The 22,944-nt window shown below is 44.9% G+C and overlaps 1 protein-coding gene across 5 annotated transcripts in view; it reads right to left on the reverse strand.

Annotated features, from left to right (window-relative positions):
* Positions 1 to 2,532: 2,532 nt before the first annotated feature.
* The window catches only part of KATNAL1 (katanin catalytic subunit A1 like 1), a 55,395-nt gene continuing 34,983 nt past the window's right edge, over positions 2,533 to 22,944 (reverse strand). For 3 of the 5 annotated variants that reach the window (XM_074959124.1, XM_074959107.1, XM_074959115.1), the window contains exons 5-11: positions 21,768 to 21,895; positions 20,636 to 20,741; positions 15,622 to 15,780; positions 11,932 to 12,058; positions 9,666 to 9,800; positions 6,316 to 6,442; positions 2,541 to 4,486 (exon numbers count right to left, since the gene is read on the reverse strand). In XM_074959124.1, coding sequence (XP_074815225.1) covers positions 4,288 to 4,486; positions 6,316 to 6,442; positions 9,666 to 9,800; positions 11,932 to 12,058; positions 15,622 to 15,780; positions 20,636 to 20,741; positions 21,768 to 21,895 — 981 coding nt within the window. In that variant the 3' untranslated portion in view covers positions 2,541 to 4,287. Of the gene's footprint in view, positions 4,487 to 6,315; positions 6,443 to 9,665; positions 9,801 to 11,931; positions 12,059 to 15,621; positions 15,781 to 20,635; positions 20,742 to 21,767; positions 21,896 to 22,944 lie in introns of all 5 variants that reach the window. The other 2 variants (XM_074959134.1, XM_074959098.1) reach the window with 2 other exon arrangements.

Raw genomic sequence — 22,944 nt, forward strand, 5'->3', positions numbered from 1 at the left:
CAACACCACATGCTGAAAAAAATCTCACTCTCAGGTGGGAGACTCCTAGATTGAACATCAGGAAAACATTTGAGAGAGCAAACAGAGAAAGACTCTCCATGTTTATCAATACAACCAATGTATTAAGGTTACGACATTAACCGTGCCAGCAGGAGAGATGTTCGCAGATGTTTGGAAAGATACCTTAATACTGTTTTAAAACAATTTCCCCTGTAATTTAGGTACAAAATACTGAAAGGCCACACATTGAACAAAAAAAAAATATATATATATATATATATATACACAAAATGATCCAATCGTTATCCCAGATTGTGGTTCATTTGGACATTGTGCCCATGGTAGTTCAGGCATCACCAAATGAGAGCGATGACTTACTGTGTCACAATTGCAGAGATTTTTTTTTTTTTTTTTAAGTAAACTGATTCCTGCTAATTGTGCCCATAGCTAATCTAGGTAACCATGAGCTCTTGTCACGGTCAGCCTTGCCCTCCCTCCCCATTCACTCTTACATCCTGCAAGCTGGTAGGTGAGGTAGACTCCTGCAGAGCCCCCATTGGCCTCACTGGGGCTTTGTGACGGTTCAAGGATCTATCTGCAGGGAGCTGCAATGCAGGATTAGGGCCTTATCTTGCAAAGTCTTTGGGGCAGAGACTCTTAGAGTGTGATCTTACAATGGGACCCTGATCCTGGCTGGGGCCTTTGAGCTCTACCATGATACAGATAAAGAATAAAATCTGTGATTTGGGGGATTTTCACAAGTCTGTTCTGCAGCTGTGAAATACATTTCTATAAGGGCACCATCAACATGAGAAAATTGATTGAGGTGTGGGAGAGAAGGCTCATGATTGGGGGCTCAGTGATATAACATTTTGGTCTTGCGTGTGTGGATGGGTTCAAAAGGTGTTTGAACATTTAAGTCCCACCACAGTGAATTTTGTTTCACATATGGCTCCGATGACATGACATAATGGCTTAACACTTTAAAGTGGCAGTTTGAGTGAGGAGCTAAGGGTAATGAAACCTCTCCTACGATCACCCCATCCTCCCAGTGCTCTCATTGGCAAGCGGGTCACTGCCTCACATGACACAAAAGAACATGCGGACATTTGAGACTTTCTGAATCACGGTGGCTGAATGCACCTTGCGGGGGACACTCGCATTGTGCAGCAGCCCAAAGAGCAATGTTAGAGTCTTGTGGTCACTTGTAGCAGGTACAACCCCTTTGATTTCACTGGAGTTACAGCTGCGCCCACCAGATCGGAAGCTGAAGTGTAATGTTGAAAGCCCAAAACACGGATCAGAATTCGGATGGGTAGGAGGGAAAAGTCCATGACTATGATTCCCCCCCGAGTGACCCCTGTTTACTGAGGCAACCAACCCTAGCAAATCACAGTAGCAAAGGAGACTTTTGTTACAAGATGGATCTACAGAGGAGGGCAGCATGATCTACTGGGTATGGCTCCTGATTGGGTGTCAGGAGAAGCTCTATCACAGAGCTGCTGCATTGCCTTGGGCAAGTCACATCCTGCCTCCAGTTCCCCTTCAGTCTTCTGTCTGCCTAGATTGTAAGCTCTTCAGGTAGGGACTCTCTCTCTCTCTGTTTGTACAGTGCCTAGCACAATGGGGGACCAAGGCACTACTCCAGTAGTACTAATTAGAGAATCTCATTGGGTCCTTTAATTTCTGCAGTGTCCATCTAGTAGCCACATGAAAGAATAACATTAAAATCAAATGAACAACAGTAATTACAGGAAAGTGCAATGCTTGACAGCTTCACCACCCACGAAGGAACAAGGAGTAATTATAGAAGCTTGCTATTTTTTAAAAGCTTTTCTTCCCCCCCCCCCCCCAGGAAAGGCTTAGCTATTCACTAGGGGTGACATTCATTTTTGTGCAAAGGGCAATGCACCAATTAAATCCCATTTAAGCCCACAGGGCTTGTGCTGACCGCCTGAGTAGGGATGAATTCTATTCTAGAACAATATAGATTACACTTGGTTTCCACGTGCTCCTCTTGCAACTTCCGAGACTGCCCCTTTATTTAGTCTGATGGTCACACATATCATTAGTGATATGTGAAAACACAAGGGGTCCAAATGTGCCCAGCCCTGCACAAGTGCAGCAAACTAGTCAGGGGAAAGAGGGCAAATGGAGCCTTCTCTCTCCACCTTTCAAGGGATGACCACAATGAGAGTCCATGTGTTCCCTGAGCCCGGTAGCCTCCCCCGGCAGGGGTACAGCACAGCAGGGCCCACAATTCCCTTCCCCCAGCTCTGGCCAGTGGAGCGAATGCTGCTCCCTTTGGAAGGTCTCTGCACCAGCTGTGCTCCCCTTGCACTGCCAGAGCTCAAGAGGCATCGTGCCCAAGTCAGCCACAGGGGCCTGGGCCAGAAGAGCCACAGTTGAGCCCAAAGTCTGCATCCAAACAAAAGTACAATGCAACATGAATGAGAGTCATCAGGACATTTATTGGGATTTTTTCCATTCAAGTTACAGCAGGCCCTTTGTTTGAAAAGAGCAAACCGTACCATTCACAGGCTCAGCCCAAGGTGCTGTCTACGTCCAAGGTATCTACAGATAATGAATCCATGGCAAAACTATTGCAAATGTAGCCTACGTAACCAGTTATGTGCTGTAGAACTGTTTAGAATAAATCCCAGACGTCTTTCTCCCCTAACAAGTGAATGGGTGAGGCACCAGAGTTGTGTTTGCACCAGCAATTCATTTAAACAATTCTGGCCATCTCCCGCAGGTACTATGAAGGGCTGGCTAGCTCGGTGGAGTAATAATGGTAGTTGGAACCTTTCTAGGTCTGGTCAAAGTCAGTTATAGCAAGAAGTTGCTTGCATGCCACAGCAGTTTGGCGATTATACGAAAAGTGGACTCGGTCTAATTCCTAAAGAACAGGTCGATGTTACAATCCCCACCGTCACAACTGGCAGCCTTAGTGACAGCCTCAGCAGAGACGCCAAGGACAGGATGGCCACTGAAACTGAACTCTCTCTCTGTTCCTAGCAGAGGAAGCTCCAGTACATCAGATATGAGAGCCACAAACTCATGTGGAGAGGGGCCAGCACAGCTACTTACAGTGTGACAGCCACACTCTGGGACAGAGGCCTTCATGCGCCAAAGCTGCCAATCCAGCATTTTTCAGCACTACATTGGCTTGGGGTAGGAGACAATCTACTGAAATTAATCATTTTCCCAGTCAAAGCATTTTTACACATTTAAGAAAACTGCATAAAAGTTTTAACTGCAAAAACAGTTCCACAGCGTAAACAAATGTTGTCCTGTACCAAGTCTAGGAAAGAGAGTGTTTGTGACTGATAGGAAAACAAGAGCTCCATGTCCAGTGTCTGTCTTCTAGGAGCAGGAATGGGCTTGGTATTAGAGTCTTGAATTGAGTCAAGCACACTATTGGTGTTTAATAAATAAGAATAAAAAATATCTAGAAAACACAAACAAAATATAGGGGGATGCGTAATGGTGCAAGAGTGGAAGGTCAACTAAAATCAGTTAAAAAAATCACAGCTTTGGTTACACTGGTGCAAATGTGGCCTAAGCTTGACCAAAAGAAATCAAGTGCCTCGATTTTCCTTTCACTTTCACTGGCGTAACGTCAGAAGTAACACCACAGAAGTCTGTGAAGTTACACCAGTGTAAAATTGGTGAGAGTGAGAGGAAAATTAGGCTGAAAAAGTTTCCAACAAAATCATTAACAATTTGAGTCTTGATGCAAACTGCTCTCTGCTCATTGTAAACAAGGCCAATTTTACCCACTTACTTTGCTCAGCATAACCTAATGAAAGGAGAAGCAGCAGCCGAATAGTAACTTCAGTGCCACATACAAGGGCAAGGAACCCGATCCTTACTAGAAATACAGCAATTCCTACAAATAAGGCGTGCAGCAAATCTCTGCTAGCTTCTCTCATCACCCTCCCATGCCTGATTTACAGATTTGGGCCACGAAAGACTAGTGTGTGTGAAAATAAGGAACACTGAAATTCACTGGAAAAGTGCAGCTTATCTTCAAAAGTGTATTTTCCCTTTGCTATTTATGCATTTTACTATTCAGTCAGAAAGCATCTTTATGTCTTGTGTGAGTTACCATTTTTGTTCCTTTCAAGAGTAACAAAATTTAAAAGGGGGGGGGAGGGATTCTTGTCACCAGAAGGAAAAAAACCAAATCTTTTATTAAAGCTTTTAAAACATTTTAAACTCATTTTACAGTTTACAACAGAAAAAGATAAAAAAAACTATTGCCCAGAACAGACGTCACTGAGGTTAAGCAGATCCAAACTCCGCCATCCATTTTTCATACTTCTCCAGGTCTGCAGCTGAAACAGACTTGGAGATTTTCTTCAGAGCCAGCTCAAAGTCCCCCTTGGTGACAGGCATCTGAAGTTCCTCTTTAGAAAGTGCACGGATCTCTTCTGGGGTTAAGCCGTTAATGCGCCGTCTCATTGCCATCAAAGAGGCATCCCTGGAAACAAAGGAAAATACATGGGAACTAAGTGTCAGTACTGTGTGCTGTGAGCCATATGAATTTTGATTATATTCTCAAGCTTCACTGGAAGGAACACTTAAGAATGCATTAACTTCTAAGATGTAGAATACATCTTTCTTCGCTTCTATGTTCCAAGATCACTACATTCATTTGATGTAAAGAATGCATTGGTACCCAAATCCATTTAAGCATATGGTAAATGTGCAGAGATAATTAAAACTATAAAACTGAAAACCTTTTACAATGATTCATAGAGATGAATCTTGTAACTTCAATGCAGTCACTAAACTCATGAAAACAAAAACTGTGCTCAACTGATCCCTCCTTTTTGAAACATTCAAGCTTCTGTTCCCCTCTGATGCAGCACTAACTCCCACTCCATGGCTGCAACCTCCTTAGCAGTATGCAGTCCCTGGTGGGGGAGCCAATGGCAGCTTGACATGCAATTCAGCCCTGCTGCCAGTTTTGGCAGGGTCACTTGGTCCGGAAAGTGCAGAGTGGCAGCCAAAAAGCACACATGACATATTAATCCACAGGGCTGAGGACACCGATGCCTGCAGATCCTTATGCGCTTTTCGTCTGGTAGACTCTTCCCCTGGCCCTTTCTAAGCCCTGCTCACCAGAAAAAGAGAACGTCGCTCATTTCTCACAGCATGGCCCACGTGGAATTTTCAGCTATGGATTCTCTTTTTGCAGTTTTCCCAGCAAGGGAGAATATAGGCCCGAGGGACAACATTTAACCTAACTATTGTACAGTTCAACACAAAGATTTCAAAACTCTGGAGTCATTTCAACACAGGTTAATGGCCACTTAATCAGCAGAAATATGGGTGACCACAGTCTTAAGACATGTTCGTAGAGTGTAAGTTCCTCTGGGCAGGGACCAAGCGTTTGTACTTGATGTTCAGCCCCTAGCTCTAGCACGGGTTGGACGTTTTCCAGCAGAACTTTTTTCTATTCGAAAATGCTGATTCTTCTAAATTGAAATGTTTTGCAGTAACAAGGATTTTGATGAAATTCTGATGGAAACCAGACAGTCTGCTGGAAAGCCTGGGGGAGCCTGGAGGCCCTGGAAGCCACAGATCTCAAGCTCCCAGGCTTGGCTTGTGGGTCCCCAAGTTGCCCATCTCCCTGCCTGGAAAGTTGACAGTGTTCCTGTGAGCGCAGGAAGCCACTGAAATGTTTGAAAAAGATCAAAACAAGAGGTCATTTTGACTTTTTCAAAACAAAATATTGGAATTCCCATTCTGCAGGAAATGTCATTGTTCTTTTTGGTTCAAGGCAATATATTTTATAAATTTTGGAATATCCTGCGGAATAGGGATTCCAGTTTCCAGCCAGCTCTATCTAGCACAGAGAGCAGCTGAGTCCTGATTGGGTCCCTGGACATAAATGCAATAGAAAATATTATATAGGAATAAGTAAAATATCTTGTTTCTCTCTGCAGCAGGAAATTCCAGCTCCTAAATCCAGAGGGTTAAAAAACCCCAAACAACCCGGCTTTATACTAGATTAGAAGATTAAAACAGGAGTCGGTGAAAATAGACAATGGTAACAAAACATTTGCTCAGGCTGTCTGTTCTCCCACGACCATAGCAGACACTGTCACATCTTGACACAGTCTCCGAGCTTTCTAAGAACCATCCTATTGTACGGAATAGTGCTAGCAAGTGTATTCAAGCCTTAAACATAGTTGCTGCTAGCATGCTTTCGACTATTGTGGGCAGGGCCTGGTGCTGCTCTCTTTTATTGAGTAACATAACAATTGATTTTATATTTGTTTGCAAAGAAAGTGAACAAAATACCTGCAAACATTAGTTATATCAGCACCAGAGTAGCCTTCGATCTTCTCAGCAATTTCTTCAAGGTGTATATCAGGATCCATCTCTACTTCCCGAAGATTAATCTTAAGCAGCTCTGCTCTACCTTTTGCTGTGATACAAGAATCACTTGTTTAAAGTTTAATAATACTTTTGTTCAAGTCACTGACACGCATACTCAAAAAAAGACAAACACAATCTAGGCTTTAAATGGAAACTACAGATGAAAAGCCTTATTATGATGGGTTATACAAACCTAGCACCAACAAGGAAGGAGATAAGCAGCTGTCCAGACCGAGGCAGCCTCACCAGGCCATACCTGCAAAGCATGCATGGCTTGGAGGAGGAGGAGGAGGAGCACAAAAGGAACGGGTCAGCCCAGTGAGGCAGCATACACTGGAGGTGAACTGACATACATTCTGAGTTCCTGGGAAGGAGCACTGCAGGACCCCCTGATGCCTGCCTTTGGCAAAGTTGCCACACCCAAAGGGAAGAGCCTAGAGATTCTCTGAAGGTTTGAGACTTTATCTTTGATTCCAGTTATTAAAAATCTTTACAGTAGAACCTCAGACTTATGAGCACCTCGGGAATGGAGGTTGTTCGTAACTCAGAAATGTTTGTAACTCTGAGGTTTTACTATACTTTATCTGTTGTGAAAAGAGGGGACAGGTAGCAAAGTGACCCAGAGAAGCAGCCATGTAGCACTCTGGGATGCAGGATGTAGCTGCTTACTACTGAGCCCTGGATTGGAAGCTGGTGGAGAGGGTGGTCCCAGCTTGCCCTACCATCTCTTAGGCTAGGGGTATCAAAGCCAGAAGTCTAACCATGATGGGCACTCTAGATGAGAGAAGGCACTAAAGACAGACGAGTCAAGACCCTGACTCGGGAGCCCTTTGCTTTACCTAGAGGGCTACCCCATTGCTGGATTCTTCTTATACTCCAGAAGGGGTGGACATCAACGTGACACCCAGCAGGAGGGCTGCGTCACAGAAGGAGCACACCATCACAGACTAGAGCAGCTCTCAACAGGAGGTGCCAGGAAAGAAAAGAACCTGGCATGCTCTGCCCGAACACTGGGCAGCACCTATGGTTAGTGATCTCCTTTGTACTCACACAGTAGAAAAACAAAACCGAGCACATTTTTGGCAGAGCATGAAGTTAAAAGATATCCCGTACAGACACTTCATAAAACCGCAAAACAGCTCAGGAAGTGCAATCATACCAAATGCTTACTCTTCTCAGATGACTGAAAGCACTTAGCTATTTGCCTCATTCTGCACAATGTGCCTGAGACAAACAGATATCGTCTCTGGTATAACCACATACCTTGTTGTGCATCATTTTCCCACTGTACACAGCTGACCAGCAGGGAATATTATTCTTACAAGAAACAAAGGCATGATCCTACAAACCTCTGATTCTCCTCTTGACCCCTGTGATACACCTGTCTTTTCAGAAGTTGGGCTGCACATTATTTACATGGTTTTATTAGACACACCATGAACTTGATGACACAAATATTTCCATTTACATAGAGGCAGAGAGCATTTAGCAAAGCACTTAAGCATATGCTAAACTTTAAGCACATGCTTAAGTGCTTGGCTGAACCGGGGCCCAACAGAGTTGCTGAAGCCTCATGGAAAACAGAAATTATATTTAGAAACAATTGCATTGGCCAATTTTCAAACACAGATGCTGTGTGCACAGCAAGGTAACTGACTAAATAAGTACCCATTTACACAGCCAATTTAACCTTTCTGCACACATAGCATGTGCATATGCAAGTCCTATGCTTGTGCTTTGAGAACCCACATTTGAAAGTTTGTCCCTTTATGTTGTTTTGAGGGGTGGGGGTGAAGAGAAAGAGGCTTTCTTTTCAGTTTTTTATTGCAAGGGAAAATGCACACTACATCAGCATCTTCATTTCTACAGCAACCAGCTTTGATGCCTTAAAAACAGAGGATGACCATTTTGAGGGGGAAGCAGCAAGATGAGCAGACAAAATCTCAAGAACACAACTCCTGTTTTATAAGTGTCCCCGGTGACTAACGGAGAACAGTGAAAAAGAAAATATAGAAAGTACTACTGTGGTACCTTAAGTGCCTTAGAAAATTACCTATAATCCAGAGAGAGAGTCTGTACAGAGAGATGGCATTTTCTTTAGAAGGGTTACTGATTATTTACAGAACACCATAGATGCACATATGGCACACATGCAGAATTGTTTCTCTGAAACAGAATATTTTCCTAAGTTTTCCCAGGGTCTTATGTCATTTTAGAAATAGCACATTATAAAATTCACACTACACCAGATCCTACAATTTATTTATTTGGTTTAAACTTTTCCCAACTGAAATCCCTGGTGATCTCCAATGACAAAGCATGAATGCAAATACATCATCTGGAGATGCACAGAACAATTTAACTTCCTCATAGGCGGAATAAGATGATAGAATGTAAACTCACAACTACAGTGGCAATCCACCTCATGTAAGAAGTGCAGGGTGTATTACACTATGTCAAAAGCAAGTCTTGCTCAATTAGAAACAAGAGCAAACTGGTAGAATTTTAGACTAAATTGGTCATAAAGCCAGTCATCCTGTTATGAGCTATTACTGTCTGTGAGCTGCAAAGACAAGCTGTATACCTATTAAAATGTCCTTATACCTGTTAAACTCAATCACAATTGCTGTCACCATGAACACGCATCTTGTTATCTAGTGTGCTCATGCAGCAATAAAAGGCATTCACTGTCCCAAGAAGAAACAAAGCTATACAACCTTCAAGTGATACGAATCTTGAAATTAATAGGATATACGAGTGACAGCCAAGAATGACAATACAAGCCAAGGAATCTTGGGCAGGAGAGCAATCAGCCTGCTACATTTTGAGTGACTTGAAGTCTAGGCATAAAGGCCGGCAAGCAGTGATTTACAATATGCTAAGCTTGGAAGTGATAATTCATGGATCCACTTCTCTGCATTCATCTGCAAGGGTATGGGAATGCATTTGCAATATTTCTTAAAAAGTCCAAAGGCTGCCTTTGATGATCACTCAAGGATTGACTGCAACATTTAAAATAATTCCAGGCTCATTAAAACTAACTTGGTTTCAAAACATAAGAACCCATCAATGGGTCTGCAATGAAATACCACAGCTCATTGTTTCTGAGCTCCAGGCAATTTTTTTAAGAAACCAGCCAGCCAAGTTATTAACCCCTCAAATGCAATGTTTAGAACAGACATATCAAGGGTCTTAACAATTCTAAGAGATACAGTGAAGAACAAGTTTCCTAGAAAAAAACATTTAAAGGAAAATGCTTGTAGCAATCATACCTGTTGGCAAAGGTATATAAATCCGTTTCTCTAATCTTCTTCGCAACGCTTCATCGATGTCCCAGGGAAAGTTTGTAGCAGCCAGCACCATCACCATTTTGGAAGGGTCATCATTTTCTAGTGCACCACCTACTCCTGCAAGTCCAACAGTGTAGGAAAAAGAGTCATTTTAATGATTGTAGCAAATACCATGTTTGCTCACGGTGCTGGACTGACAAACCTTGGAGAAGGCGGCACTGCATTTGTCAATACATGGGTACAGCATGGGCAGCAGCAGTGCAAGCTTCTCTAACCCACTCTCCCAACATACCCCAGCTCTGCTTTGGAGGCAGCACCTACTTCTAGGGAGGAGAGAACAGTTTATTCTGCCTGACCGTTCAGTTCTTGGCCGCTGCCAGACTGCCAACAACCTCGTTTTGTGATGCGTGGACACTTGCCCACTATGAACTGAACTGAAACGACCAACTTATTCTGTATTGGCCACTGAAGAGATGGTAAAAAACTTTCAGTCACCTCTCAACCCAAGCAGTTAGATTAAAAAAGAAACTGATTCCCTCTGGACAAAAAGCTGTTGTCCCTTCACGTTCTGTGGTGTGCACAGTGGTGGACTAGCCACTGGGCCTACGGGGCCTGTGCCCAGGGACCCGGCCCATTGGGGGGCCCCAGAGTCCCGACCGCCAGGCAGCAGGGGCAGGAAAAGCCCCTGCACCCAACCCCACTCCTAGGCAGCTGTTCCCGGCAGGCGAAACCCCCCACTCCCCGACCCCACTCCCCGACAGCAGCGCTGGGCAGGTGTGGCGGGGAATGCCCGCACACTCCGACATGGCTCCTGGGCAGAAGCCGGGGGGTGGGGGAAGCCCCTGCGCACCAAACCCGCTCCCTGGCAGAAGCCTGGGTGGCAGGGGAAGCCCCCAGCACACCTATCACTCACAGAAGCTGGGGATGGCAGGGAAAGCCCCCGCACACCGACCCCACTCTCCCGCAGAACGGGGGAAGCCCCTGCACCTCCCGACCCTGCTCCCCCACACAACGGGGAAAGCACCCACACTCTCTGGCCCAGCTTCCTGGCAAAAGCTGGGGGACAGCAGTGGAAGGCCCCAGCGCCCTCCGACCCCATCCCAGGTAGAAGGTGAGGGTGGCAGCAGGGGAAGCTCCCCCGCACTCTCCAGCAGAAGCACCGAGCAGGTGGGAGAAGCTCCAGCGCCCCTAACCTGGGCCCCCACAGAAGCTGCAGGGTAGCAGGGGAAGCCCCAGCACCCGAACCCCTGCTGTGGCCCTGGGACTGGAGGATATCTCGCTACCTGCCACGGCCTCAGGGAGCTCTCACTCCCCGCTGCAGCCGGGGCTGTGGTGGGGGGACAGAGCTTCTCCAGTCCTAAGGCCCCAGTGGGGTGGGGGCTAGAAAGTAGCAAATGGGTTGCAGGGCCGCAGTGGAGGGGCAGAATAGGGGGGAACAAGGGCAGGGCCTGGGGAAAGGGGCATAAAGGGATGGGGCCATGGGTGGGGCTGCAGGCAGAGGGGGTGGAACTGGGGCAGGACAGCAGGTGGAAGGGGTGGGGTGGGGTGGGTCGTCCCCCCCCACCACTTGCTCTGGCCCAGGGCCCGAGGAAACCTTAATCCGCCTCTGGACATGCCTACACACTTGGAGGTGCTGCCCTACAATGACTAACAGCAACGACAGAGTGGTGGGTGGTCAGACCCCTGTACCATAAATATTCCTTTGATGCTGGTGTTAAATGGTACATATACAGAGAACAGTGATCCAATGGTACATATTATTAATGAAATGACACTAGTCGTCAATGCAAGGTCTGGTCTAGTCAAATCCAACAAAGAGGCCCTGCGTGGGAGAATCAAGGAAGGCGTTTGTTCACAACTTTGTACTGCAGAAACCCCCTGTGCACTGCACCACACACAAAGGTCTGTGTTAAACTGCATGAATGTCCAAAATATGCTTCTCCTAGAGCAGGCTACATTTTTCAAATTAAAGTTTATCAAAAATGGCTTAAACAAAACTTTTGCAGCCATGTCATGTTTATAAAAAAATATACTTTAAAAAAAAATTAAATATTCTGGACTCTCTCATTCACCAAAAGATGGTGAATTAAAGAGATCGCTTCCTCCGCCCCCGTCCTCCCCCAATAAAAAGAGGTGATTGTTTTCTGCCAGCTCTACTCATTTCTGAACAATGAAGTGTCTACAAAGCATGTCACAAAACCAGAAGAGAAACAGCAGCTCCACTCTGAGGTATCTAAACACCAATTACCGTCCATCTGAACAAGCAGCTCCGACTTGACCCTGCGACTTGCTTCATGTTCGTCGGAGGTGCCTCTGCGGCTGCAGATGGAATCGATTTCATCAATGAAGATTGTTGTTGGCGCATAAAACCTTGCCTTTATTGAAGTGAAAATACAATTACTTAGATTGCAGTCGCAAGCACAAGCCCCAGTCAGACTTCAGGCCCTATTGTGCTAGGTGCTGAACAAATGGAAGATATGTCCCAGGCACAGAAGAATTCATCTAAGATCCTGACCCTGCAAAGACTTCCACATGTGCCGAACTTTACACACACACACACACACACACACACACACAGTCATACCACTGAAGTCAATGGTTAACTTTCACAAGTGCTGAAAGTTAAGCATGTGCAGAAGTCTGTGTGTGTTACTTGTTTTCTTGTATGCAGTGTAGTTGTAGCTGTGTCAGTCTGAGGATATTAGACAGACAAGCTGGGTGAGGGATTATCTTTTACCGGACCAACTTCCGTTGGTGGGAGAGACAAGCTTTTGAGCAACACAGAGCTCTTTGGGTCCGGGAAAGGTACTCCAAATGGCACAGCTAAATACAAGGTGGAACAGATTCTTTAGCATGTATTTTAAGTAGGGTGACCAGATAGCAACTGTGAAAAAATGGAACAGGGGGTGGGGGTAATAGGTGCCTATATAAGATAAAGTCCCAAAAAATGGGACTGTCCCTTTAAAAACAGGACATCTGGTCACCCTAATTCTAAGGGACCATTCAAGGTAGAGTGGCCCATTAACACCTCTGCAGTCATAAGACAAAAAGGGGATGGGTACGGATTGTTGTAATAAACCATAAATCCAGCGTCTCTGTTCAGTCCATGATTTTTAGCCACTAGCAGAGTAATGAATTTCAGCTCTGTGACAGAATGTACCGTGTCCACACCCTACACACTGTTGTAATAATCTTTATACAAAGTATGCCTTGTAAGGTATCATTTGAAGACTCAATTTGCTCGTCAATGCTGTCCTGATAAAATGTGCGGCAACACTGAACGTGCAGTTATAAGATTTCCATGGGCAGCGCATGAACCGCCGGCTGGGGGAGGCTAACCCCTAGCCCCACCTCTTCCGACCAAGGCCCCACCCCTTCCATCCCCCACCAGAGCTGAGCCCTCCCTTCCACGCACCCCGGCCATGGCCACAGCTAGCCCCCTATCCCCAAAGGAGCGCCGTGAGGGCGGGCGGTGCATGGCCCCAGCCTCCCCATCCCCGGAGCACCGGGAAGGCGGGCGACCCCAGCCTCCCTGGCACAGCGGGTGGCCGCCAGCCACAGCCTCCTCAGCTCAGGAGCACGGGAAGGCGGGCAGTGCGGGGCCCCAGCCCCACCAGCGGAGCACTCGGGTGCTGGAGCCGGAGAACTGGAGCCACAGGCAGGGAGCAGTTATGGCAGGGGGCGGGGTCATGCCTGGCTGTTTGGGGAGGCTGAGCTGCCCCCAGCCTGTGTGACCCGCCGCCCTTGAAGATTTCCCTGTATGTTGTTATTAACACATGTTCCAAACTGAGGTGGCAACAGGTCTGTCTCAAACAAAAGAATGTGCTCTGCTTAATCTGCATTTAAGAACTAAACAAAGTCATCAAGCAGGAAGGAAAACAAAAGAAGGAAAACAAAAGAAAACAAAAGAAGAAAAAAGAGCAGCTGGGAAGATCCCTTTCTGTAGACTCTCTGTCTCCCAAATCTCAGCTGGAAATGTTTTCCAAATGGGGGGCTGACACTACAGAAAAGGGGGACAAACACCCCAAGGCACCCTGTCTCCTCCCTCTCTTTCTGCCCATCAATTCACTGCACGAGAAGAGACAAAGGAAGCAGCCATTAAACAGAAGAAGGGGTCCTGGCCTAAGAAGTTTGGCCAGTAAGTCTGTTGAGAGCATGTGGTGAGAAAAACTTTGCTTTGCATTTAACATAGTTAAGGCGCTAGTTGTGTTTTATCTTTATTTTTCTTATAACCACTTCTGACTTTTATGCCTCATTACTTGTATTCACTTAAAATCTCTCTTTGTAGTTAATAAACTTGTTTTACGGTTTTATCTAATCCAGTATGTTTAAAATGAGGTGTCTAAAGAACTATTTGAAATACTAAGCTGGTATATCATCATCTTTAAAAAAAAAAAGGGGGGGGGGGGAACTTAACATACTTGTATTGTCCAGGAGAGGGCTGGGCAGTACAGGACACATATCTCTGGGGGGGGGGGGAATTTAAGACAGGGAGTGGGCTGAGGTCACCCTGCAGCACACACACGCAGACATAGCAGGCAGTGACTTGCATGCGGGAGGCTGTTTGTGAGCAGTCCAGACTAGAGGCTACAGCTGCAAATCAGTTTAAAGATTATAGGGCAAGGGAGACACAGATACTCGTTAGACTAGATCAGGGGTGGCCAACCTGAGCCTGAGAAGGAGCCAGAATTTAACAATGTACATTGCAAAAGAGCCACAGTAATACATCAGCAGCCCCCCATCAGCTCCCCCCTCCACTCCCAGCACCTCCCACCCACTGGCAGCCCCACCAATCAGCACCTCCCCCTCCCTCCCCGCACCTCCCGATCAGCTGTTTCATGGCGTGCAGGAGGCTCTGGAGGGGGAAGGGGAGGAGCGAGGGCACGGCAGGCTCAGGGGAGGGGGCAGGAAGGGGTGGAGTGGGGGCAAGGCCCATGGCAGAGCCAGGGATTGAGCAGTGAGCACCCCCCGGCACATTGGAAAGTTGGCGCCTGTAGCTCCAGCCCCGGAGTCGGTGCCTATACCAGGAGCCGCATATTAACTTCTGAAGAGCCCCATGTGGCTCCAGAGCCACAGGCTGGCCACCCCTGGTCTAGATTGTACCCTGGGTATATCACAAGCTCCCAGGCTCATCTTTTGAAAGTGTTGTGCAGTTTTCCTTTGAGGATGAGGACCGATAGCAATTATTCTACATCTGAACTTTGTTTTCTTAGGTCTTGATCCTGCAAAGGAGGTGGGGGATCAATCAAAATATACTATTTGTAATATACATATTGTGCTTCTTGTGAAGGCAAAGGTTGGGAGGGGAGGGAAGATTCAGTTTTCAGTCTATCTAAAAATCGTAAGGTGTTTTAATGGGCAACATCTTGGAAGTGCAGAAGCAAATAAGGATGAGGAGAGGGTAAATGGCATATTTGCACCAACCCACACACACAGCACAGTTCCTGGGGTGAGACTGTGTGTAAATATTTCTCAGCTGCAGTTCAGGATCTGGCCCTTGATTTTCAGAAACCAACCTTCAGTTTGGAACAGAGAAAATAGATGAAACACATTTTGCTTCTAGAAACAAGGGTAATTTACTCCACAATCCTCAAAAATACATCATAAAAAATACATTTTGGGGGGAGGGATAGCTCAGTGGTTTGAGCATTGGCCTGCTAAACCCAGGGTTGTGAGTTCAATCCTTGAGGGGGCCATTTAGGGATCTGGGCCAAAAATTGGGGATTGGTCCTGCTTTGAGCAGGGGGTTGGACTAGATGACCTCTTGAGGTCCCTTCCAACCCTGATATTCTATGATTCTATGATCAAGAAGGGCCTGCTATATAAGCGTGCACACCCATCCACTGGAGAGGTTTCAGGGATAGTGAACTCAATCCTGCAACAATGTGCTGTGAGGGGCTTGATAAACCAACAAAGGTCCCTAGCATTGAGGACTTACCATTTCAAACAACAGGCGGACTAGCTTCTCAGACTCGCCCCTGTATTTGGACGTCAGAGTGGAGGAGGAAACGTTGAAGAATGTTGTCCCACATTCCGTAGCAACGGCTTTTGCTAGCATGGTTTTGCCAGTCCCAGGGGGGCCAACCATCAGAACACCCTAAAATTCCATACAGAGTAATAAATAAATGACAAGATGAGACCCCCGAATTCAGCCCTGATGTAAGCAAAATGCTAATCCACAGCAATCAGCTGAGTTGCACTAGGTCTAAATGTGACCCAAGTTCTGCATTTTAATTGCTTAAAAACATAACTCTGCCATATGCCTGGGCCTCCTTTTTGTTCCCAAGCACTCGTTTCACTAAAACCATTAATTGCATATGTGGGTTTCTCATGTTATTTATTCTTACTAAGGTACTAACATGGCCCCCATTACCACAGTATCTGAGTGTCTCAAAATCTACTGTATTTATCCTCACAGCACCCCTATCAGGTAGGGAAGGACTATTATCCCCACTGCACAGAGACAGAACTGAGGCACAGAGAGGCTAAGTGACTGGCCCAAGATCGCACAGGAAGTCCATGGCACAGCAGGTAAATGAACCCAGTTCTCCCAAGTCCCAGGCTAGTGGCCTAACCATCCTTCCATCTCCCATCCAGGTAAAAGAGAGGGCAAGGTGGGAGAGCACTAGTCTCCTCTACATCAGTGCCTGTTTGTTCACTGAAGTGTACAAGATATTATGGATGGACAGAAAGTTCTCAGGGCCCAAATTAGGAGTCCATGCTGGGGCTTGCTAATTGTCTTGACTGAAGAAAGGCATTAGTTTTTAAAAGGTCTCTCATGTCAAGAGTTCCTGAAAATGAGTGGTGGTAACGACCATTTCCCCTTCTCTAGTAGGGTTAGAACTGCCCCGAGGAGGGGAGTAATACTTGATAATTAATTACTTTAAATAGAATTCATCAAGACACTTTGAAAATCTGCTTTCCAAACTGTGGGCCTCCCGCAGCCATCATGGTAATGAAAGACACAATGTTTTCTCCACCCAGAAAGGACAAGAAGAAATACGGAGATTCCAAATACTCTGCTGTCACGAATATGGCAGCTTTCTGAGCAGCTTTCTTTTGCAAATACAAGATTTGATTTCATACTAACAAGAGTTTACTAAGGTAAAGTCATACCGTGTTTCAAGGGTAATCAAATGAGCTGGAATTAGATTTGCACATCATAATGTGCTTTGCAATTAATATCTTACATAAAATACCACAACAATAAAATATCTGTTAAACGCGATCCATGCTGCAAATTAAATTGTGTCTGTTCTACACAAAATTTACCGCAAGGAGCACAAAGAATGACATGGAAGAAATCTATAAAAACAAATCAACCGGGAATACAATTATTCAAAAATGTTTTCCCCCATGCTCATCAAGAGCAATAGCCTCTCTGTGCCTACATTTTCCATTAACCATTAATACCTTTATTGCCATTTAACACTTAGCTATTGCAAGCTCCCACAGACATTCATCGGTAAATTAAATTACAAACGATCATATTCCTTCCAGAGAGCTGACACCGCACTTCCCTTTATAAGGATGCCAAAGTTATCCTAAACTCCCAGGCAGCAACTATAAGAGATAAATGGACTCCTGTTCTGCAAGTTCATCCAGGCACGGTCCACACTGGAATGTTAGTCCCTGCTAGAATTCCACCCGTACAGCAATACTAGTGGAGGACCATGGGGTACACAGGGGTAACTAGATACAATTCTGTGGCCTGTACAGTACGTCCTTGCTATAACTCCCTTCACAGTAACGAACCCAGCCCCTGGATCCCACCTCGAGCCACAGCCCCTGTGCTGGAAGAGCTCTTTTGCTATAACAAACCCCTAGCTCTAACAAACGAATGGTGTGGATCCTGAGGGGTTTGTTATAACGAGGGGGTACTGAATATACAGGAGGTCAGGCTAGATGATCAATGATCCCTTCTGGAGTTAAAATCTATTAACCTCATGGTTTACACTGGTGCAACTTGATTTGCATCAGCACTGACCTTGGATTGAAAGCAGAGCTAAACTGCCCCAGTTCAAATCACACTGTACCTGTGCAAGTTGTGTTCACGTTAGGGGTTTGCACCAGTCTGGCTAAACTGGAGGCTAAAAACCCACTCTAGACAAGGCTTCAGTCTTAAAATGAATAGCGATACAGAGGGCCAAGTTCTGTCTTGAAATATACCCCATCCAATGCCAATGAATTCAAGGGGCCTAACTGCTCACTGTCTTACACCTTGTGTCATCATTTATCCCTATGTAAACAAGGTGTAACATTACCAAGTGGGAATGGTAGCATTTTACATTCACTTTGCACAGGTGTGAATGACCTCATAGGGTTCAAAGCAGTGGGAGAATGATGTCAACTCCGGGGATGCACAAGATACAAGGATCGGTGCACAATGTGAGCCTGAATTGCTAGCTAAGCTAGACAGATGCACAAGGGGGAAGGCGGGGGAAGTACGAGCTGCTTTCTCTCTATACAACCTATGAGCCTGGCAGTTACTGACTAGTTAAAAACTTTTATAAACATAAAGCCTTCTTTACACTTCCTCTTTGGCTCTGTTGATCCAGTGTTTCCCAATAAGAAGCTAATATGCACGGCAGGGAGTAAGTGGTTTGATGAAATCACTGCAGGGTTAACTACCACTAGTGGAGCAGTGGGATGCCCAACTAAAGACAGGGCCCTCTTGGCACAAACGCAGGTCAGAGAAAGGAAACAACCACTCTTGGATGTTCAGAAAGTGATGGCTGCAAATGCATGACACCTATGTTTAGTCAGGAAGAGTGCTGGCCTATGAGCACCAATGGGTTTAGGAGGGAAGAGGGGCCTTGCCCTCCCCACACAGGACCACCGGCACACGAATCTGCTTAGAGAAGGTTAACAGCCACATTCTGTCTGCTTCTCCCACAGGGCAAAGTGAAGAAGAAAAGCTCCAGCCATGAAAGGGAAGCCACAATGCCACCCTAACTACTAACTGGTTAGGTATTTAGAACAAATATGTGCTTAAGTACATTGCTGAATCTGGGCCTTAAGTACTGGGACTGCTCATGTATTTAACATTAATCACATGCTTAAGAGCTTTGCTGAATCAGGGCCATAAAGAAGATATTCAATAGGAAATATCTTCCTGGACTTCATCATCATAACTAACTCAATGAAGTGACAAGCCCACAACTTTTAGAGTAGCAGCCGTGTTACTCTGTATCCGCAAAAAGAAAAGGAGTACTTGTGGCACCTTAGAGACTAACAAATTTATTTGAGCATAAGCTTTTGTGAGCTACAGCTCACTTCATCCGATGCATTCAGTGGAAAATACAGTGGGGAGATTTATATACACAGAGAACATGAAACAATGGGTGTTACCATACACACTGTAAGGAGAGTGATCAGGTAAGGTGAGCTATTACCAGCAGGAGAGCGGGGGAGGGGGGGGGAGAGGGACCCTTTTGTAGTGATAATCAAGATGGGCCATTTCCAGCAGTTGACAAGAAAGACTGAGGAACAGTGGGGGGTGGGGGGGGGGAATAAACATGGGGAAATAATTTTACTTTGTGTAATGACCCATCCACTCCCAGTCTTTATTCAAGCCTAAATTAATTGTATCCAGTTTGCAAATTAATTCCAATTCAGCAGTCTCTCACTGGAGTCTGTTTTTGAAGTTTTTTTGTTGAAGAACTGCCACTTTTAGGTCTGTAATCGAGTGACCAGAGAGATTGAAGTGTTCTCCAACTGGTTTTTGAATGTTATAATTCTTGACGTCTGATTTGTGTCCATTCATTCTTTTACGTAGAGACTGTCCAGTATGGCCAATGTACATGGCAGAGGGGCATTGCTGGCACATATCACATTGGTAGATGTGCAGGTGAACGAGCCTCTGATAGTGTGGCTGATGTTATTAGGCCCTGTGATGGTGTCCCCTGAATAGATATGTGGACACAGTTGGCAACGGGCTTTGTTGCAAGGATAGGTTCCTGGGTTAGTGGTTCTGTTGTGTGGTTGCTGGTGAGTATTTGCTTCAGGTTGGGGGGCTGTCTGTAAGCAAGGACTGCCCTGTCTCCCAAGATCTGTGAGAGTGATGGGTCATCCTTCAGGATAGGTTATAGATCCTTGATGAGGCGCTGGAGAGGTTTTAGTTGGGGGCTGAAGGTGATGGCTAGTGGCGTTCTGTTATTTTCTTTGTTGGGCCTGTCCTGTAGTAGGTGACTTCTGGGTACTCTTCTGGCTCTGTCAATCTGTTTCTTCACTTCAGCAGGTGGGTATTGTAATTGTAAGAACGCTTGATAGAGATCTTGTAGGTATTTGTCTCTGTCTGAGGGGTTGGAGCAAATGCGGTTGTACCGTAGAGCTTGGTTGTAGACAATGGATTGTGTGGTGTGGTCTGGATGAAAGCTGGAGGCATGTAGGTAGGAATAGCGGTCAGTAGGTTTCTGGTATAGTGTGGTGTTTATGTGACCATCGCTTATTAGCACCGTAGTGTCCAGGAAATGGATCTCTTGTGTGGACTGGTCCAGGCTGAGGTTGATGGTGGGATGGAAATTGTTGAAATCATGGTGGTATTCCTCAAGGGCTTCTTTTCCACAACTGTATCGTAAGTCATTCGCTGAATAAGGGACAATTAGTCCCGAACCAAAAGGTAGGTCATTTCATTTTCTGTTTACACAGCAGCTCACATGCTTCCTCAACAATTTTTTTTTCAAGTTGTGAACCAGATCCAAATTGGGCTCCCACTTACTGAGGCCCAGCTACTCTGGATCAATCCCACATTTATTATAATTAAACAATTATCCATCTTTGCTAAATAAATGTGTATTTTAGGCTATTACGGCAGTCTAATAGCTATACATACTACAGTATACCATCAGTGCAAGGAAGCATGAGCACATGATGCTACGCTCATGTAGATACAACATGGCATACATGAAAGCGCCATGACCAGTCTGCAGAACGTGGTCGTGCATTCTCACCTTCCACGGCCTTCTGATCCCTTTGAAAAAATCAGGCATCCACATCGGCAGAACAACCGCTTCCCTTAATAATTTCTTGGCTTCTTCCAAATCTGCTATGTCATCCCTGCAAAAGACCGGGACAAATTTAGAAAGCATAACATTTCACTTTGTTTTTAAGCCATGAAAAACAGAAAAGTATTGTGTGTACCACTATCCTTTTTATTATGCCAGTATGTTCCTATTGAGACCATTGCTATAAATCTGTGACCTTACGTTGACCTCTCCTGTGAAAGGCAGGAAAAAAATTACTTTCAGCTAAGGTTACTAGGATACTCAATTAAAAATTGTTTTGGCTCACGTGATCATCAGGGACCCTAATTTTCCATGTTAAAAAGACCAAAACTCTCTAATAAAGAATCAAATATCTGTGGTTTTCCTTGATTCAAATGAAACGCTGAACTACCCTCAGTACATATAGGTATCAGTTGAACACCATGTTTTATTGATATACAGTAGAATCCTGTTTAGCCAAGCCTCCATTATCTGGCTCTCCATATTAACCGAACCATCAGCAGCTTGGGATCGAAATAAGGGTAGGAAGCTCTTGCAAATTCTCTTGATTATCCAATCTGGCCCTGGTCCCAATTAGATCAGATAAACAGGGTTCCACTGTAAATTTAAAGCGCATTCAAAAATCAACCACAAGAGGGGGAGGTTGCACACACTGAATAAGTGACACTGGTACTTTCAGTAAAATATAGTTAACAGTTTTTATGTTTTTATTTTTTCACAAAATGTAAAAACTAAAGATTCTCTGTGAAAACGCAAAATCCATGGTTTTCCTTGTTTTTCCCCATTGCAAATGGATTTCTAGGATCCCTGGTGATCATTAAAACAATACTTTTAATGTTCTCTGGGGTGCAGTTAGGCTTTTGAGTAGGTACTTGTAATGGACATTTTGCATATCATACTGGTTAAGAATGAAAGTCTTACTCAGCAATCAAATTAGTATGCGATTAGAACCAGAAGCTTGTTTCCCCTATTTGGAAAGTCATGGCTGTTTGCCATTTTAAAAGAGTTAAGGTCCCAATTTAATGAAAGGACATGCTCTTTCCCCTCCAACCTGGCTAAAGAATTTAAATTCTCATACCAATGAATGCTTGGATTTCTTGATACAATGTCCCTTTCCAGTGCTTCAACCAGGTCTTTATCATATCCTGCTCCATCAAATTTCTGAATTTCCCCATCACCAGCACCTTCCTGTGGAATTTTCTTTCCCTAGGAACGTTAAGAAATCACAGGAGTCTATAATGAAACTTTTACTTTGAACAGCTCCAAGATTTGAATCATAGAGTAAAATTGTTCAGTTGCTACTATGTTTAAGCCAAGAGAAATTTCAGATTTTTACACAGAACTGTGGGCTGTCTCATTCCTGCAACAGGCAAGGAAGAACAATCTTTTCACATCCTATCTCCACGGTCTCCGGATACTTGTCACTATCGCCAGTCCAACAGAATGTGCTATAGAGTCCCACATCTTTCATAAAGGGGTGTTACCTTGATCCCAAAATCAGTTTAAAATGGGGTTTTTTTTAATTTACAAACTAGACTCTAGTAGCAATAATGACAGGTTTCAGAGTAGCAGCCGTGTTAGTCTGTATCCGCAAAAAGTACTTGTGGCACCTTAGAGACTAACAAATTTATTTGAGCATAAGCTTTCGTGAGCTACAGCTCACTTCCTCGGATGTATCCGATGAAGTGAGCTGTAGCTCACGAAAGCTTATGCTCAAATAAATTTGTTATAGTCTCTAAGGTGCCACAAGTCCTCCTTTTCTAGTAGCAATAAATCACTCTTTAGATTACCAGCACACTTCTCATGATGTTCAACATACGAGGCAGATGCAGCACAAACCAATCTGCATACTCTGTGGTGACGTAATGCTATATTAGATCCTGGCTTAGGACAAGTTTGTCCAAAGGTGCATTTTGATTGGCTAGCTGGGCCAGATGATGCTACATTTGCTGGCCAGCTGGTACTAATATAGATCTAGACCCTACCACCACCAAAAAAATTTTTTTGAATCCCTATACCTGTTCTCTTTGATGGGAGAAATAAGATTTTTTTCTGCCTGGTTTTTAACGGATATATATTTTATTTATTTATTTCAATATAGTCAGGACTTAAAGAAAAGGTCTTCCCTGCTTGGCTGCTTCTCTTCCCCCAACTCCAACAATTGTCTATTTCCTATTCCCTTTCTCTGTCTCACAACACAATCCCCCGCACAATCAGGATACTTTAAAGTTCATTTAAAGGGCTGCATTAGGAGC

This window comes from Natator depressus, chromosome 1 (assembly GCF_965152275.1).
Source record: "Natator depressus isolate rNatDep1 chromosome 1, rNatDep2.hap1, whole genome shotgun sequence".
Lineage (NCBI taxonomy): Eukaryota > Metazoa > Chordata > Testudines > Cheloniidae > Natator > Natator depressus.